The following is a 17,553-nucleotide window of genomic DNA, read 5'->3' as shown; positions in this document are numbered from 1 at the left end:
GCATAAATCTGGGGAACAAGTTCTTGTGTTGAAAGGGGGGGAAAAAATAAATAATTTTCTACAGCAGGTACTGGGAGACTGGTAAGGATAGCGGGAACAATGAACGGAGACAAATGCAGGCAAATTCTTGATGAGGACCTGCTTCAGAATGCAAACAGGCAGGGGCGAAGATTTGTTCCAACAGGACAATGACTCCAGGCACACAGCCAAAGTAACGCTGGAATGGCTTTAGAACAAGAATGTGAAAGTCCTCGAGTGGCCCAGACTTGAATCCCATTGAAATTCTGTGGAAAGACTAAGATTGATGTTCACAGCCATTCCCCATCTACCTTAAGAGCTTGAGAAAAATCCCCAAATCCAGATGGGTATGTCTATCAGCTTTGCACAAGACTGAAAGCTGTGATCACTGTCAATAAGTGCTTCTTCAAATTATTGACTAAGGGCTGTGAATATTTGTTAACACTTAAAACCTAGCTATGTCATAATTAAGCAATAAGGCTAGAGGGGGTGTGGTATATGGTCAATATACCAAAGCTAAGAGCTGTTCTTATGCACAACGCAACGCAGAGTGCCTGGATACAGCCTTAGCTGTGGTATATTGGCCACATTCCACCAACCCCCAAGGTGCCTTATTGCTATTATAAACTGGTTATCAATGTAATTAGAGCAGTAAAGATGAAATGTTGTTTCAAACCAGTGGTATTACGGTCTGATATACCACGGCTATCAGCCAATCAGCATTCTGGGCTCAAACCCCCCAGTTTATAATAGGTCAATGTCGGAGCAGATTTCAGGAACAGGACAAGACACCATCTTTTTGACTGACATCTTGGCCATGTTCTGTTATAATCTCCACCCGGCACAGCGAGAAGAGGACTGGCCACTCCTCATAGCCTGGTTCCTCTCCAAGTTTCTTCCTAGGTTTTTGCCTTTCTAGGGAGTTTTTCCTAGCCACTGTGCTTCTACACCTGCATTGCTTGCTGTTTGGTGTTTTAGGCTGGGTTTCTGTACAGCACTTTGCAATATCAGCTGATGTACGAAGGGCTATATAAATAAATTTGATTTATGTGATAAGCCTATCTGGCTTATATGATGGCGATAATACAATGACACTGAATAAGTTTTTTTAAATATGGAAATAAATGACTAAAGAATTCATTACTACAATAAAGGATTTAACAAATGATAGGAAACTTCTTGGCAGGGAAAAAAATACGTTTTGAATAAATATGTCACAACGGGTGAAAACACATGGATCGCGCCACCACACGTAACAGCGCCAGGTGAAGTGCAAATGAATACTTATGTAGATTAGACATCCATATTCCATTTTTAATAAATATCTAAAAACATGTTTTCACTTTGTCATTATGGGGTATTGTGTGTAGAAATCATTTTGAACTCGGGCTGTAAAACATTTGGAATAAGTCGAGTGGTATGAACACCTAAAAGGCACGGTAGGGCTCCGGTTTCACAAGGCAGCAGTGCGCTCCTAACAAAGCAACAGGCTACGAGCCGGAGTAGGAATGTGTCCAACCCACACACACCCCCTCTCGTAGGGTTACATACACACAAGTTTGGTGAGCAGGTAAACAAACACAGTGCACTAGTATGACTACTTAAAATCTGACACTCCCATGGAGAATGAAACAACTTCAACTGAAAAGAAACACTGATCTCTGAAACTCAAAATTTGGTGGAGCACTCGGTCTTGTTCAACTCCACCCAGTCGGTTCACCTGTGGCAGACGGTCGTGCCCTCCACTAACTGCCCTATGTCTTCGGGGGGCACATCTCACCCCTCAAATTTGGACTTGTCGTCAACATCAATGGCTGATTCTACCACAGCCACAACACCATCGAAATTCTCCATTGGACAGACGCCTGAGGTCTCGGGGGACTCTGCTCCATTCAGACCTCCCTTTCTCTCGCTCCCTCACTCCCTTTCTGCCTCCCGGTTGCTTTTCAGCGTGCCAGATGGAAGGCGAGGGAGGGGAGACAGGAGGGGAGGGGGGGTGAAGAGAGAGACAGAGATGGGCAGAAAGTCACCAACGGAAGGGGAGGAGGACAGGAGACACGTGAATTCAGGCGAGTGCACAGAAGGAGAGGAAGATCCTGTATGTAACGTTAGACTCAGGATGACTAATCACCAAATAAACACATTCAAGCTCTGTATAGCAGGGGGTAGCAGGTTACCCTCATCAACTATTCATGTTTCCCGATGAATATGAGTTTTAGTAGTAAGTGATTAACATGGAAAGAACTGACCTCCATGAATAATACACAGCCATGCATCCTCACAAGAAGGTATACCTACCTATACCCCGCTACGCCGGGACCATAACCACACATTTGCTACCAGGCCAAATTAGTTTCCCATGCATTACAAAAGCACTCCATTGAAACATGGTGATGTAGGCTAGGCATGTTACAGTCAGCTCTGATACAGCTCGTAATATACAGCCATTTAAGATGCCAGGCGACATGATTAAAGCAACAGTATCCAGCTTATACAGTATTGCCTTAGAGGTTCTCTCGAATGACAAGTTAGTTTATCAGAGTTGACACTATTGTACTCCAGTCATGCATGTAGACGGACTCCGGCTGTTGGAGAGAGGGGGAGGGGGGGGCATAAGGTTAATGAGGCCCAGAAGGGGGGGTACAGCACCATTGGGTCACAGTGGAGAGGGGCGCACCAGGTGTTCTGGGCCGGGGTGCATGGCCCAAAAGGAGCAGGGTTGAAAAGGAGCACACTAACTTCTGAGTCTTAAACTCAACTCATGTCTTAGAAAACAACGGAGACCGAGAGAGGGAGAGCATACACACAGGTATATCCAAAATAAATGACAAACAGGGCATTTGTCTAAACAACTATGGCTTTTACACAACATGACATGTCTGTTTTAAATTCAGAAACATGGAGGACATTCAATTCACGTAATTCTGTGTTATTGGAGGCTTCTGCAGTGTACATAAAAACAACAGTACACACACACAGTGGCGGAAGGTCAGCCTGACAACTTGTTTACCTTGACGTGATGTCCCTCCATGTAACGCGTGGCGTCTCTGAAGAGGCGGTACATGACAAAGCCCTGGGGGTCGATGCTGTCAATCAGAGGGTACGCCGTCTGGTGAGAGAGAACCCACATCACACAGCGTTGACACGAGAGATGCATATGCATGACGGCCATCGGTTACATGGCTAGAGTTGGGCTGAGGATAGTGACAGACCTAGGATGGTGTCGTCAGGTTCTAGTTCCCTGGCTGCTGCTCATAAAAATCGCACTTCAAAATCTAAAAGAGACAGCTTCTCTTAGAACTACATGGCTTAGTCAGCACTACCGCAGTGGGCAGGGGGAGAATACATGGGCCAATGTGAAGCCCAGGAAACCTTGATGGGTTAATGATCCATACTCCGTAGGGCAATCTGCAGCTAGCGGAGGTACAGACCAGGCTTCAGTTTGACTTGGCACGGTCACTGCTGCAGGTCACCACAACACTAAGGCTGACCTTCACCCAGAGAAAACAAAACAGTCCCTAAACAAGGAACCAATTAGACCCTGAGCAGAGCATGGCTCATTTGCATAGAAAATGTTTGCATAAATAAAAGGGGTATTTGCAGCCCAAAAGGCATACCGTTCTGAGCCCGCCTGTTGGCCAAGACGTATGTAATTAGGACAAACAGGGGCGAGGCATATTGGTGCCAAAACAACAAAAAACAGTCAAACGCAACAACACTAGGGATGTTGTTTGAGATCAAGAATTGTCAACAGTGCTAGTTTGGAGTGACAAAACACATTTGTTTTTGGGGGTGGGTCATTGTCCATTAGAACAAAAGGTCTACAGGGGAGACCTGTAGGGGGAGGTGACAGGTGCAGTGTGCGTTCACAAACGTGCTAAGCTACACCAGGCGGTAAGAGCAGCCCTGATTGGCTGTGGCAGAGGGAGGCTGCCGCAGATGACTGTTAGGTAAGTGAGGCAGGCAGGTCTGTGCCTTAACCAATCCAAAATGCTTCATGTGGCATGTGACTTATTTCAGCAGTTAATGTGTTACGTTGCAACACCTATAGATTTGCAATGTTGATTGCCACAAGAGGTACAGAAAGATGGGTGGGGATTTATGGAAAATTCCATCTCAAAGAAGAGCATTCGTAAAACGTAGGACTTGCAAAGTTGTACTTGAAACCATCACGGTACAATAATGGCGTGACAAGATCTTGCAAGTCATCATTGGCCCACGCCAGAAAAGCATTCAGTCATGTCACTCACCATGCCTGTTTCAGCAGTGAAGATGACTATCTCGTAGAGAGGGGCTAGCTGCTGGAACAGGTAGTCGATGCCTGGCCTCTTCTTGAAGCGCCAGCCTGTAGCCAGCTGTGGGGAGGACCGGAGAACAAACCAGTTTGCCTCACCTGCTTAAAGACATACTAACAACTCCCAACAGCAATGGGATACATTCCTTATGGATATAACACTCACTGAAAGCTTTCCACAAAAATAGTCAGTGAATAATCCATTTCAAATCAGTTTATTATATTTAGGGTAACATTTTTATTTTTTCGACAGACACTATCCAATCCATATAAATGCACACAACCAGTGAATGATTCATTAGTCTGTCAGGTTATAAAGTGGTATATTTACAGGCATACATTTATCTTTTTCGACAGCCTAAACGGAGCAGTTTATGGCAGATGAAGCCTTTGGACGACCTCCTGGGTGCAGGCCTGTGTTAACACAAAAAGCCACTGGTCTTTTCTTCAGAAATCAAAGGCTCTGCGTGCAGGGCCGCCAGGCGGCTGTCTGCTGAGGGCAGGTGTCGGGTTACGGCCGCGCCCCACCTGTCTGGCACTCGTAGGGGGAGCGGGCATGGAGACCACTCAGGTAAGGGGGAGTAGGGAGGGTCTCAGGTAGAGGGCCAGGTGGGAGGTGGTGTTAGAGTAAGGGTTGGGACAGGCTCTGAGGGGGGCCAGGTGGAAGCCACAGGTAATGTGTGAGGAGAAGGGGGGTCTTTACAGATAGTGGAGGTAGACAGGTGGTGGGCCCCCAGCGACCCACACACAGAGGAACTGGGGGGGTGCCAGGATGTAAGGTGGTGGGTGAGGTGGTGTTGGGGAGGAAAGGGGTGGTACGTACCGACCACTCGGGGTGCAGCAGGACGTCTGTGAGCTCCAGGACCAGGGTGTAAGGAGGCTGGTAGTAGGGCTCCCTCAGGGGGTCAGGAAGTAGCTTGGGGCTCGTGGGCTCAATGATCATCTGGGGACACACAGACATGACATCACACAACTATACAATAACAATGCTGCGGTGAGAAGAGCAAGAGGCACATCAGAACTACGTGGGTCAATTGACAACAGCCAAGCTCGATTACATTTTTAAAACATTTTTTTTTTTAAGTATGCCATTTGTATTTTGTGGTGAACGAGGCCTATCCCCTTAACACTTCAGCTCATTCATTAGATGTTTTTCCTCTCCCGGCTCGCCGTAGTAAAATTGGAGGAGATTGTATTTGGCTGCTTATGTGGGAATGCAGGAACATTAGAGCTTCCTTAGTTTGTTTACTGGCCTCATCACCACAAACCCCATAAAGCCATAATCCTGTAAGAACCAGCTGCAAGAGGGAAATGGGACACGTGGAAGAGAGAACTGACATGTTCAGGAGACCCAAGGGCAGGGAGGACGAGGGGGGGAGGTGTGTTGTCGAAACACAGGGAGGAAAGGGTGTGCGCACATGTGTATCCACACACACACGGAGACAGGGGGCTGTTCATGCTCCATTGAAGAGATCAAAGACCTACGAGGGAGATGGATTTGTGTGTGTATGTGTTGAGAGGGGTCTAACGGAACAGCAGCTGCAGGCTAATGCAGAGGCGCCTTCCTGCTCGAAGCGGTGTGGCTGCACCTGCCTCTGCTTCAGTAAAGACAGACAGATAAGAGACCTAACATGGCTCTCAGTCTCACCAAGTATAAATATCCCAAACCAGCGGTTAAACCCAGGAGTTTAATGGACAAGGACCTTCTATTCTACCTCCCTGAAACAAACACCCCCAGGCCTCGGAGGAAAAGGCTGACTAGAGTGGAACAATCCATTGATCAGGCTACATTGAACAGTGGGAGTGTCAGAAACCGTTTCTTCTGTTTTGTGTTTATTTATCATCACCCACCTGTCTGTAGTCTTGGAAATACTTGAACGTCCTTCTCAACTGTTGGATAACCGGGGTGTCTGTAAGAGAGATAAAATGTCAACTGTAAACATTGTGGAGTGAGCATCATTTCTCAACACACCATACTCAAGACTGAACACTTCGTGTACGTGGACAAACTCCCCTTGGGCTATTATTTTGACAATTTTCTACATTGTAGAATAATAATGAAGACATCCAAACTATGAAATAACATATAGTACACAAAAACAGTTTAAATCAAAATATTTTATATTTGAGATTCTTCAAAGTAGCCAACCTTTGCCTTGACGACAGTTTGGCATTTCTCAACCAGCTTCACGAGGTATGCTTTCCAACAGTCTTGAAGATGTTCCCACATATGCTGAGCACTTTTTGGCTGCTTTTCCTTCACTCTGCGGCCCAACTCTTCCCAAGCCATCTCAATTGGGTTGAGGTCTGTGATTATTATTTGACCATGCTGGTCATTTATGAACATTTGAACATCTTGGCCATGTTCTGTTATAATCTCCACCCGGCACAGCCAGAAGAGGACTGGCCACCCCACATAGCCTGGTTCCTCTCTAGGTTTCTTCCTAGGTTTTGGCCTTTCTAGGGAGTTTTTCCTAGCCACCGTGCTTCTACACCTGCGTTGCTTGCTGTTTGGGGTTTTAGGCTGGGTTTCTGTACAGCACTTTGAGATATTAGCTGATGTACAAAGGGCTATATATATATATAAATAAGATTTGAGGTCAGGTGATTGTGGAGGCCAGGTCATCTGATGCAGCACTCCATCACTCTTGGTCAAATAGCCCTTACACAGCCTGGAGGTGTGTTGGGTCATTGTCCTGATAGTCCCACTAAGCACAGTGGGATGGCGTATCGCTGCAGAATGCTGTGGTAGCCATGCTGGTTAAGTGTGCCTTGAATTCTAAATAAATCACTGACAGCGTCACAAGCAAAGCACCCCACAACTCCTCCATGCTTCAGGGTGGGAACCACACATGCGGAGATCATCCGTTCACCTACTCTGCATCGCACAAAGATACAGCGGTTCAAGCCAAAAATCTCAAATTTGGACTCATCAGACCAAAGGACAGATTTCAACCGTTCTAATGTCCATTGCATGCGTTTCTTGGCCCAAGCAGGTCTCTTCTTATTTAGGTCCTTTAGTAGTGGTTTCTTTTCGGCAATTCAACCACAAAGGCCTGATTCACATAGTCTCCTCTGAACAGTTGATGTTGAGATGTGTCTGTTACTTGAACAATGTAAAGCATTTATTTGGGCTGCAATTTCTGGAGGCTTGTGACTAATGAACTTATCCTCAGCAGCAGAGGTAACTCTGGATCTTCCTATCCTGTGGCAGTCCTCATGTTTCATCTTCGCGCTTGATGGTTGTTGCAACTGCACTTGAAGAAACTTTCAAAGTTCTTGAAATGTTCCTGATTGACTGACCTGCATGTCTTAAAGTAATGATGGACTCATTTATCTTGCTTATTTGAGTTGCTCATGCCATAATATGGACTTGGTCTTTTACCAAACAGGGCCATCTTATGTATACCACCCTACCATGTCACAACAGATTGGCTCAAACACATTAAGGAGAGTCCACAAATTAACCTTTAAGAAGGCACACCTGTTGATTGAAATGCATTCCATTTGACTACTTCATGAAGCTGGTTGAGAGAATGCTAAGAGTGTGCAAAGCTGTCAAGGCAAAGAGGGGCTACTTTGAAGAATCTCAAATATATTTTGATTTGTTTAACCCTTTTTGGGTTACTACAAGATTCTGTGTGTGTCATTTCATAGTTTTGATGTCTTCACTATATACAATGTAGAAAATAGTAAAAAACAAAACAACAACCCTGGAATGGGTAGGTGTGTCCAAACTCTTGACTGACTCAAGCCAACTCTGGTGGTGGTAGAATGTACACAGCTGCAGTCCTAACAAATGACAATTTAAAAAAAGGGGCAATCAGAAGTTGCTACATACAAAAAACAAAAATAAAACGCAACATGTAAAGTGTTGGTTCCATGTTTCAAGAGCTGAAAATAAAAGATCCCAGAAATGTTCCATATGCACAAAAATCTTATTTATCTCAAACGTTGTGCAAAAAAATGTGTTTACATCCCTGTCAACAGGAGAAATGCCAAGCTAATCCATTTACCTGACTAGTGTGGCATATCAGAAAATGTCAAACACGACATGGTTAATACTATGTTTTGAGGCTGATTTGAATAGCATGAATGGTTAGTCCTTGCATCCATAGCTGAATTTGAGTGGTTACATTTCTCCAGCCCCATCCCTTAGCAGTCTCCCTGGTTTGTTAAAAAGCTGTGTCTCTATGGCTGATTTCCGCTTTAAGACTGCAGCATTGGTCCCAACAAATAACATCTCAGTAAATTCATGGCAAATGCTACCACTCAGCTAAAGCATGCAGCCAGGTGACTCTGGTATGTGAAGTCATTTGGGACAGAGAGGGAGTGAGAAACCTGGAGTAGGTCTCTGAGCCTATAGTGTCTGGCCTACCTGCAGCCACAATGTGTTTAACCAGGCAAACCCCTCTGGGTCCCCCAGCCCAGTAACAGCAGGCCTGGGAGTGGGTGACCTGGTTAAACACCTGCCCCCCCCCAACCCGTATGCCTGTTTTATCTGGCCTGGGAGGTACATACTCTTCCAGAGAGCGTGGGACTGTGACCGACCACGTTGACAAACCTCTCCCATGGGAGCGCCAAGCCAGGCTGGGTATCGTTACACCCCCGCAGAGGGACGGGGGTTGCAGAGGCATGTGTATGCATACGAGTATGTGTGCGCAAATGGGGGATAGTAGTGGAGGGATGAGATTGAAAGGAGGATGACAGGAAAAGGATGGTGAGGAGATTAATATTTGTCAGCCAGGCCACAGTGGGTCCTCCAATGATGAGTGAGGTGGGGAAGCTACCTCCATTGGTAACAGTTGGCTGTCATTATGACTGATCAAATTCAGTCTCATCAAAAGCAGAACCCCCGTTATCGCAAAAACAAAGCAGTCCGTTTCCACAGTTTGGACCGATATTGACTGAAAGGAAGGCCAGAAAAGTAGGCTTTAACAAGCAGCAACACTCTGGTCAGGCAGCCTCGTCCGAACCTTGTTTGCCAGTGCAATAGCGGCATGCCTTAATGGCCAGTGGAAAGGCTGTTGCTCTCGGGAGAGATGTCAATTTAAACAGGGGAGAAGTAGGGAGGGAACAAGGGAGGAAAGGAGGAAGAGCGAGAAAGATCGATGGCCGGGCACCCGGACACAACAAAGGCCTCCTTTAATCCTCGACTGGGGTGGCATATGCTCCGCTAGTTTGCTTAAGGCCATTATTACTCAATTGCCTTTCTTCTCCCCATTTTCTTTTTTTGGGCAGGGGCCGGGGGGAGGGTGCTCTTGCTTTTGGCTTGCACTGTCAATCGCTTCTTTCTTGGGCCGTGACAAACGGTCGTCCAGCCTCGCTCTTTGCAGTGGGGGTAAGGGGGTGTGGGGGCAGGAGGCCACTGTTAGAAAACCCAGCTTAGGGACACAGGCTGTTGGTTGGGTCAGTAGGTACAGGAGGCAGGCTGGGTTGGTTGGAGCCCTGGTGGTCTTTATCCTCCTTGGGGCTTTACGTCTCTGTCAGAGCGAGCAAACATGGAGGTCGTACAGAACCGCCCCTCAACTCACAGCCAAACACGCTCTGAGGATTCTAGCTGTGGGATACTAACTGGGACACAGAGGGTGAATCGATCTGATAAAATGGACAGAAAGAGATGATATCTTCCAAGTCAGTGATTTAAGCCTAATAATAGTGCTTAAAGATTAAAGCAATACATTTTTCCCCCTCCCCCTAAACATCTGGTGTGTGTACCGATTGATTACATACTGCATCAAGACCGTTTCTTAGATCCACAGTACACATTAGGAGAAAGCAACACCTTCCAACCTCAGTGAGTATTTTGAAAGCAGTCCTGCATGTCACACACCACAGTGTGGCCTCAACAGGGTGCTTTTTGGGGAGCTCACAGTCACAGCGTCCAACGCTCCTCAGCAAAATGCCGGTGCTCTGAATACCATCACTTGGCATGGCGACACGGGTCTCATAAGCATGTCTGTTTGCAGGCTAGACCTCAACGCCCCAGGTCCCTGAGGACCCATCCGGTGGAGGCATCCAGGCTGCCCCCCCCCCCCACCACCACTTGCATTCTACAAATTGGGTTGGAGGGACACATGGGCAGTGGGCTGGAATGATCCCTCTACACTCCTCCAAGGGCTCCTCCTCAGGCCTTCATTAGGGGTATTGAACGCTGTGGGTGCATTTGGGCTGGCCAATAACAGCAGCTGTAGGAGCACTCTGGGTACTAAGGTAATAAAGAGACGCAGCAACGTTCCCAGATAGAGACAGACGTAGTGGACTTTGGGGAGCGTGACATTGTGGGGAGCGTGACATTGTGAGGAATTAAGTAATTATTTGTATAACATTGTTACGTGTTTAAGGAGGAGACTTCCCCATGTCCTATCAGATTTTTTAGAAAGGGCCACAGCTGTCCCAGGCATTAGCATAGCTTTGAAGCAGGGAGGGAGGCACCTCGCTACTCAGTACCCCTGCTTTGCCCTCCTGTCATTTCAATAGCCAGTCCTATCAAAATGCTACACATTCCCTCTCAGCTCCACACTGGCCAAACGTGCGCTCAGAGAATGAAAATACCAGACAGACATCTAGGACTACTAATCTATTGGGGCAACCAACGGTTTGTAACAATTAAAAAATTTACAAAAATGGAGAAACACAATGTCATTTCTATTTTCCTTTGTGTTGGTCTTGTCATGAGACCCTTTCCACCAGGTTGTCAGCCTGGCAGTTTATAGGGATAACTGAGGGGCATATGGAGGGGTACAGGGTGGTAGTCACACACACAAAGGGGGGTGGTTGGCATTGCCTGTGCATTGGGTGTGGGACCCCTGCAAGGTGGCATTTCTCAGTGGGTTTGATCGCTCATACAACCCCCTTCCTGCTCGCAATCCTAGGCTGACAGCAGAAAAGGCAAGTTAGAGGGGAGGGGGGGGCCTCATCCGAACCACTGTCAATGAATGGGTGGAGGGTGTTGTGAACATGGTATGGATGTTGGGTATTAGATTGTTAGAGGTCAAACAAACAGCCCACAAGCTCGCTCATTTTTTTTTATATAGACAAATCTAAGGGAACTGTAAACAACAGGGCTAAGACTTCACAAGTTAACCACCAACAGCTGTCTGAGCTTTGTTATTCCATGTTTATGTAGTCTTTACCTTTACTTCAGCTATAAAACACAACTGATGTAATGTGAGATCCTTTTATAGCCCAGGAGCAGATGTTGGAACACAGGTGTGTCAAAAGCCTCAGACACCAAAATAAAAACACTGATCTCAAAGCTAACTAAACTTTGAGAAAAGAAAACTTCTCCAAAACACCTTATGGATTCGACCGAATACCACAGGTGGCGTCAGTCATTGGGGAAACAACTCACCATTGTCAAACTGATCTGGAATCTGAAAGAGAAGACCGAAGGAGGAAAGTGAGAAACGGTCCACTTCACACACACACACACACACACACACACACACTTGCGTGATTGCCAGGTATGTGTCAATCAGATGGTACTGTTGACAGAAAAACTCTTCACATGATTGACAATATATGGCAAATGCACAAGGTAAATAACATGACATTTTGTGGTTGTGTTGACGTTCAAACGTCAGTGTCAGACAATTCGGCGGGGTCCAAACAGCCACAACACCTCTCAAATACTACCGAATATTCCTTTATTGAAGTTGATAGCCATCCAAGCTAGTTACCATTTAATCTCGCCTATGCATCTAAACCAGGGGTAGGCTATAGATTCAGACACGGTTCGATTTTTGTCAGCAAAAAATGGCCAGGGGGGGTCAGAAAATAACACATTTGTACACTGCAAGCACAAAATGAGATTTTGTATCTGTAAATAACAATTTCATACCTTGAACACATTGAGACAAGATCACATCTTTTTTTTTATGGGGATACTTGGGAATAGTTTTCCTAAAATAAACTAGTTTTTAGTTGAATTCCTGCTGATTTGACAGGCCCTAAATCACTTGTGGACCGGTTTTGGCCCAGGGACAGACTGATCTAAACTGAACAGAAGATCTGTACCAATGCTTCACAAAGTCTTAACAGTTCTTAGGCAGAGACTAAGGTACCAAAGTTAAAAAAAAAAAAAAGCAATTTTCTCCTTGAGAGCACAGACACCAAGACCGTCCAAACCACTTATGTTCTACTCTCCACCTGGACAGCCCAGCATCTGTGTGTAGTGTGTAATAATATCCAGTATATTGAACCGGGGCGCTGTTGCATGTCTCTGTGCGTTATGTGCAGTCATGCCAATGTGTAGCCCTCCCCTGGCCCCTCCCTCGTGGTGACACTTTCAGCAGCGCTCCACACAAGCCCACCAATTACCAGACAAATTAAATCTCCCAGCTGATGAATATTCAGCTGCATCTGCCACCTGGGGGTCTGCCTGCCTGCCCAGCAAGAGAGAACCAGCCGGGGGGCCACCACATGCTGCACGCTGGGGCCAACACATGGGAACAGAGGTTGTGGGCTGGAGCTGTTTTATCCCCCTTCTCAACACCCCTTCCTCCCAAACAAGGCTGACCTGAGGGGGTTGCAGTAGTTGGAGACAGACTACACAACTACGCCCCCTGCTGCCTGTGAATGGTTATAAGGAGTTTCCCTTATATAATGTACATCATTTGATCACTGACACTGTACATGATTTAGATAAGCAGTTATCTATAGAGACTTATTTCCCAATTATGTTACATTCGATTCATTTTATAATGTGCCAGGTAAACCTCTATATTAGGGCAAAGGTAAGGTAATGGGCCAATGGGGAGAAAGGTACACAGCCACGATGACAGCCTAGTGTGCCCTCTTGTGGCTGTGTAAGGAGAATGACTGGGAAAACATCCTTTTCACTTGTCCTAAAGAGGTCAACAGTCTATGCAAACGGCGTCTACGGAGGTTTGTTTGCATTACGTGGCAAAAATTCAGCTGCACAAATGTACGTAGAACTACGTAGTGGGCCATGCAAACGAACCTCTGTTGGCTCCGTTTGCGTAGACTGTGTAGAGCCCAAGAGATTCTTTGCTGGCAGCCAACCTTGGAATTTAAAGCACTCAGACTAGAGATCTCAGTCAGAGAGTAGCTTAGGAGGTCGACTGATTATAATTTTTCAACGTCGGTACCGATACCAATTATTGGAGGACCAAAAAAGCCGATACCGATACCGATAAAAATAAAAAAATAAAAAAATCTGCTGATATAAAAATCACAATTACAATAATAATGAATTAAAATAAGTTAACTTAATATAATACATCAATAAAATAATTTAGCCTCAAGTAGATAATGAAACATGTTCAATTTGGTTTAAATAATGCAAAAACAGTGTTGAGGAGAACGTAAAGGTGTAATATGTGCCATGTAAGAAAGCTATTGTTTCAGTTTTCCTTGCTCAGAAAACTGGTGGTTCCTTTTAACATGAGTCTTCAATATTCCCAGGTAATAAGTTTTAGCTTGCAGTTATTATAGGACTATTTCCCTTTATACCATTTGTATTTCATTAACCTTTGACTATTGGATGTTCTTATAGGCACTTTAGTATTGCCAGTGTAACAGTATAGCTTCTGTCCCTCTCCTCGCTCCTCCCTGGGCTCGAACCAGCAACACAACGACCACAGCCACCACATCGAAGCAGCGTTACCCATGCAGAGCAAGGGAAACAACCACCAAGGCTCAGAGCGAGTGAAGTTTGAAACGCTATTAGCGTGCGCTAACTAGCCAGCCATTTCACTTCGGTCACACCAGCCTCATCTCAGGAGTTGATAGGTTTGAAGTCATAAACATCGCAATGCTTGGCGCACAAGGAAGAGCTGCTGGCAAAACGCACGAAAGTGCTGTTTGAATGAATGTTTACACACCTGCTTCTGCCTACCACCGCTCAGTCAGATACTTAGATGCTTGTATGCTCAGTCAGATTATATGCAACACAGGACACGCTAGATAATATCTAGTGATATCATCAACCATGTGTAGTTAACTAGTGATGATTGTTTTATAAGATAAGTTTAATGCTAGCTAGCAACTTACTTCCTTGTGGAGTGCAACGAGAGAGAGGCAGGTCGTTATTGCGTTGGACTAGTTAACTGTAAGGTCGCAAGATTGGATCCCTCGAGCTGACAAGGTGAAAATCTGTCTTTCTGCCCCTGAACAGGCAGTTAACCCACCGTTCCTTGGCCGTCATTGAAAATAAGAATGTGTTCTTAACTGAATTGCCTGGGTAAATAAAAGGTGTAAAAAAAAAAAAAAATTAGGAAAATCGGCACCCAAAAATACCGATTTCCGATTGTTATGAAAACTTGAAATCGGCCCTAATTAATCGTCCATTCCGGTCGACCTCTAGTATCAACTCCTATGTCAGTAATGTCTAGTACATCGTGTCCAGCTTCACCTTCACCTAAACCAAGTGTAACGTACGCTAAAGCTAGTCAGGGTTGGGAGTCAGTTCAGTACATTAGTTGAAATTCATAAACAAATTATTATCAATGAACTGACCTTATTGCCATGCCCTGTCCCCGATTTTATAATTCATGGAACTAGCACTCTCAAAAAGAGCTACCAGTTGGAAGTTTACATATACATGTAAAATACATGCCAAATACATGTTTTTTAAAATTTAATTATACCCCTTTTTCTCCCCAATTTCATTGTATCCAATTGTTGTAGTAGCTACTATCTTGTCTCATCGCTACAACTCCCGTACGGGATCGGGAGAGACGAAGGTTGAAAGTCATGCGTCCTCCGATACACAACCCAACCAAGCCGCACTGCTTACCACAGTGCGCATCCAACCCGGAAGCCAGCCGCACCAATGCGCCGGAGGAAACACTGTGCACCTGGGCGACGCTCGGCCAATTGTGCGACACTAACCCGGGCGACGCTCGGCCAATTGTGCGTCGCCCCACGGACCTCCCAGTCGCAGCCGGTTACGACAGAGCCTGGGCGCGAACCCAGAGACTCTGATGTCACAGCTGGCGCTGCAGTACAGCACCCTTAACCACTGCGCCACCCGGGAGGCCCTAGCCAAATACATTTAAACTCAGTTTCACAATTCCTGACATTCAATCCTTTGACTACCAAAAATTCCATCTTCGGTCAGATAAATAAAGTGTTGATCCTAAGAATGTGAAATGTCAGAATAATAGAAATAATTTATTTCACATTCCCAGTGGGTCAGGAGTTTACATACTAATTGAGTGTATTTGGTAGCATTGCCTTTAAAAATTGTTTACCTTGGGTCAAATGTTTTTGGTAGCCTTCCACAAGCTTCCCACAATAATTTGGGCGAATTTTGGCCTATTTCTTCTGACAGAGCTGTTGTAACCGAGTCAGGTTTGTAGGCCTCCTTGCTTGCACACGCTTTTTCAGTTCTGCCCACAAATATTCTATATGATTGAAGTCAGGGCTTTGTGATGGCCACTCCAATACCTTGACTTTGTTGTCCTTAAGACATTTTGCTACAACTTCGGAAGTATGCTTGGGGTCATTGTCCATTTGGAAGACCCATTTGCGACCAAGCAAATGGGTCTGATGTCTTGAGATGTCGCTTCAATATATCCACATCATTTTCCTGCCTCATGATTCCATTTATTTTGTGACATGTACCAGTCCCTCCTGCAGCAAAGCACCTCCACAACATTATGCTGCTACCCCCATGCTTCAGTTGGGATGTGTTCTTCATCTTGCAAGCCTCCCGCTTTTCCCTCCAAACATAAAGATGGACATTATGGCCAAACAGTTCTATTTTTGTTTCATTAGACCAGAGGACATTTCTCCAAAAAGTATGAACTTTGTCCCATGTGCAGTTGAAAACTGTTCGGAAATTGCTCCCAAGGATGAACCAGACTTGTGGAGTTCTACCATTTTTCTTTCTGAGGTCTTGGCTGATCTCCCCATGATGTCAAGCAAAAAGGAACAGAGTTTGAAGGTAGGCCTTGAAATACATCCACAGATACACCTCCAAATGACTCAAATGATGTCAATTAGCCTAACAGAAGCTTCAAAGCCTTGACATTTTCTGGAATTTTCCGAGCTGTTAACTTCTTTGGGACAGGGGGCAGTATTTAAGTCCGGATGAAATGCATGCCCAAATTCAACTGCCTGCTACTCATCCCCAGAAGATAAAATATGTAGATTTGGATAGAAAACACACTGAAGTTTCTAAAACTGTTTGAATCATGTCTGTGAGTATAACAACTTATTTAGCAGGCGAAACCCAGAGGACAAACCATTCAGATTTTCTTTTTTGACGTCACTCTTTTCAATGAGTTTTCATTGGGAATCCAGATTTCTAAGGGACCTTCTTGTAGTTCCTACCGCTTCCACTGGATGTCAGTCTTTAGAAATGGGTAGAGGTTATTCCTTTGTGTCATGAAAAAGTAGCACTGTTCAGAACCAGGGTAACTTGAAGTTTACTGTTAGATAGAGGCGCGTGACCAGAAAGCTAGCTACAGTTTGTTTTCCTACTGTATTGAACAGATCATACCGCCTTAAATTTTTGACATAAAAAAAAAATACCTAAAGTTGTATTACATAAGTAGTTTGAAATGTTTTGGCAAAGTTTACAGGTAACTTGAGATATTTTGTAGTCACGTTGCGCAAGTTGGAACCGGTGTTTCTCTGGATCAAACTCACCAAATAAATTGACATTTTGGATATATAACCGACGGAATTAATCGAACAAAAAGGACCATTTGTGATGTTTATGGGACATATTGGAGTGCCAACAAAAGAAGCTTGTCAAAGGCATGAATTACATTTTTATTTCTGCGTTGTTGAAATATGCTTCTTTGTTTACTGGGGTGCTATCCTCAGATAATAGCATTGTTTGCTTTCGCCGAAAGTGTGTGATTTCATGAAAGTTAGATTTTTATAGTAATTTATTAGAATTTGGCTAGAATGTTGCTAGAACATAAATATTCCTTGCCTCTGCTCTGACTAGAGCATGTCTGGCCCATGAAAGCATCTCAAGAATCACTTCTAACACAGAGCAGTGAATTAACTCAGAAAATACTTGGGTTTGCCAAATTGGACTTTCAGAGGAGGTTGACATTGTACGAGATGTACGAGTGCTCATTTAGGGGCAATTCACGCCTCGTTACAACACTGAGGCAGAGGCCCAGGAGACTGGGAGCAGGCCATGTTCCCGAAACAGCAACAGGATGGAGAGGGAACTCACAAAACATCAGGAAGTGGCCACTCAAAGCTCTGAGAGATGAAAATAGTTCAAATCAAATGTTATTGGTCACATGCAC

General features: G+C 45.1%; 2 protein-coding genes across 3 annotated transcripts in view; one reads left to right on the top strand and one right to left on the bottom strand.

Moving 5' to 3' along the window:
- Nucleotides 1-17,553, top strand: part of LOC127908614 (uncharacterized) — a 78,366-nt gene that overhangs the window by 18,899 nt on the left and 41,914 nt on the right. The gene's annotated exons all lie outside the window — the stretch shown is intronic.
- The window catches only part of LOC118397205 (mitochondrial import inner membrane translocase subunit TIM50), a 28,566-nt gene that overhangs the window by 4,000 nt on the left and 7,013 nt on the right, over nt 1-17,553 (bottom strand). The window contains exons 4-8 of one of the 2 annotated variants that reach the window (XM_035791737.2): nt 11,667-11,688; nt 6,164-6,222; nt 5,136-5,255; nt 4,269-4,373; nt 3,029-3,127 (exon numbers count right to left, since the gene is read on the bottom strand). In XM_035791737.2, coding sequence (XP_035647630.1) covers nt 3,029-3,127; nt 4,269-4,373; nt 5,136-5,255; nt 6,164-6,222; nt 11,667-11,688 — 405 coding nt within the window. The remainder of the gene's footprint in view (nt 1-3,028; nt 3,128-4,268; nt 4,374-5,135; nt 5,256-6,163; nt 6,223-11,666; nt 11,689-17,553) is intronic. The other variant, XM_035791739.2, reaches the window with a different exon arrangement.

This window comes from Oncorhynchus keta, chromosome 18 (genome assembly GCF_023373465.1).
Source record: "Oncorhynchus keta strain PuntledgeMale-10-30-2019 chromosome 18, Oket_V2, whole genome shotgun sequence".
In the NCBI taxonomy this organism is placed as follows: domain Eukaryota; kingdom Metazoa; phylum Chordata; class Actinopteri; order Salmoniformes; family Salmonidae; genus Oncorhynchus; species Oncorhynchus keta.
This window is presented reverse-complemented; position numbering and strand designations above follow the sequence as displayed.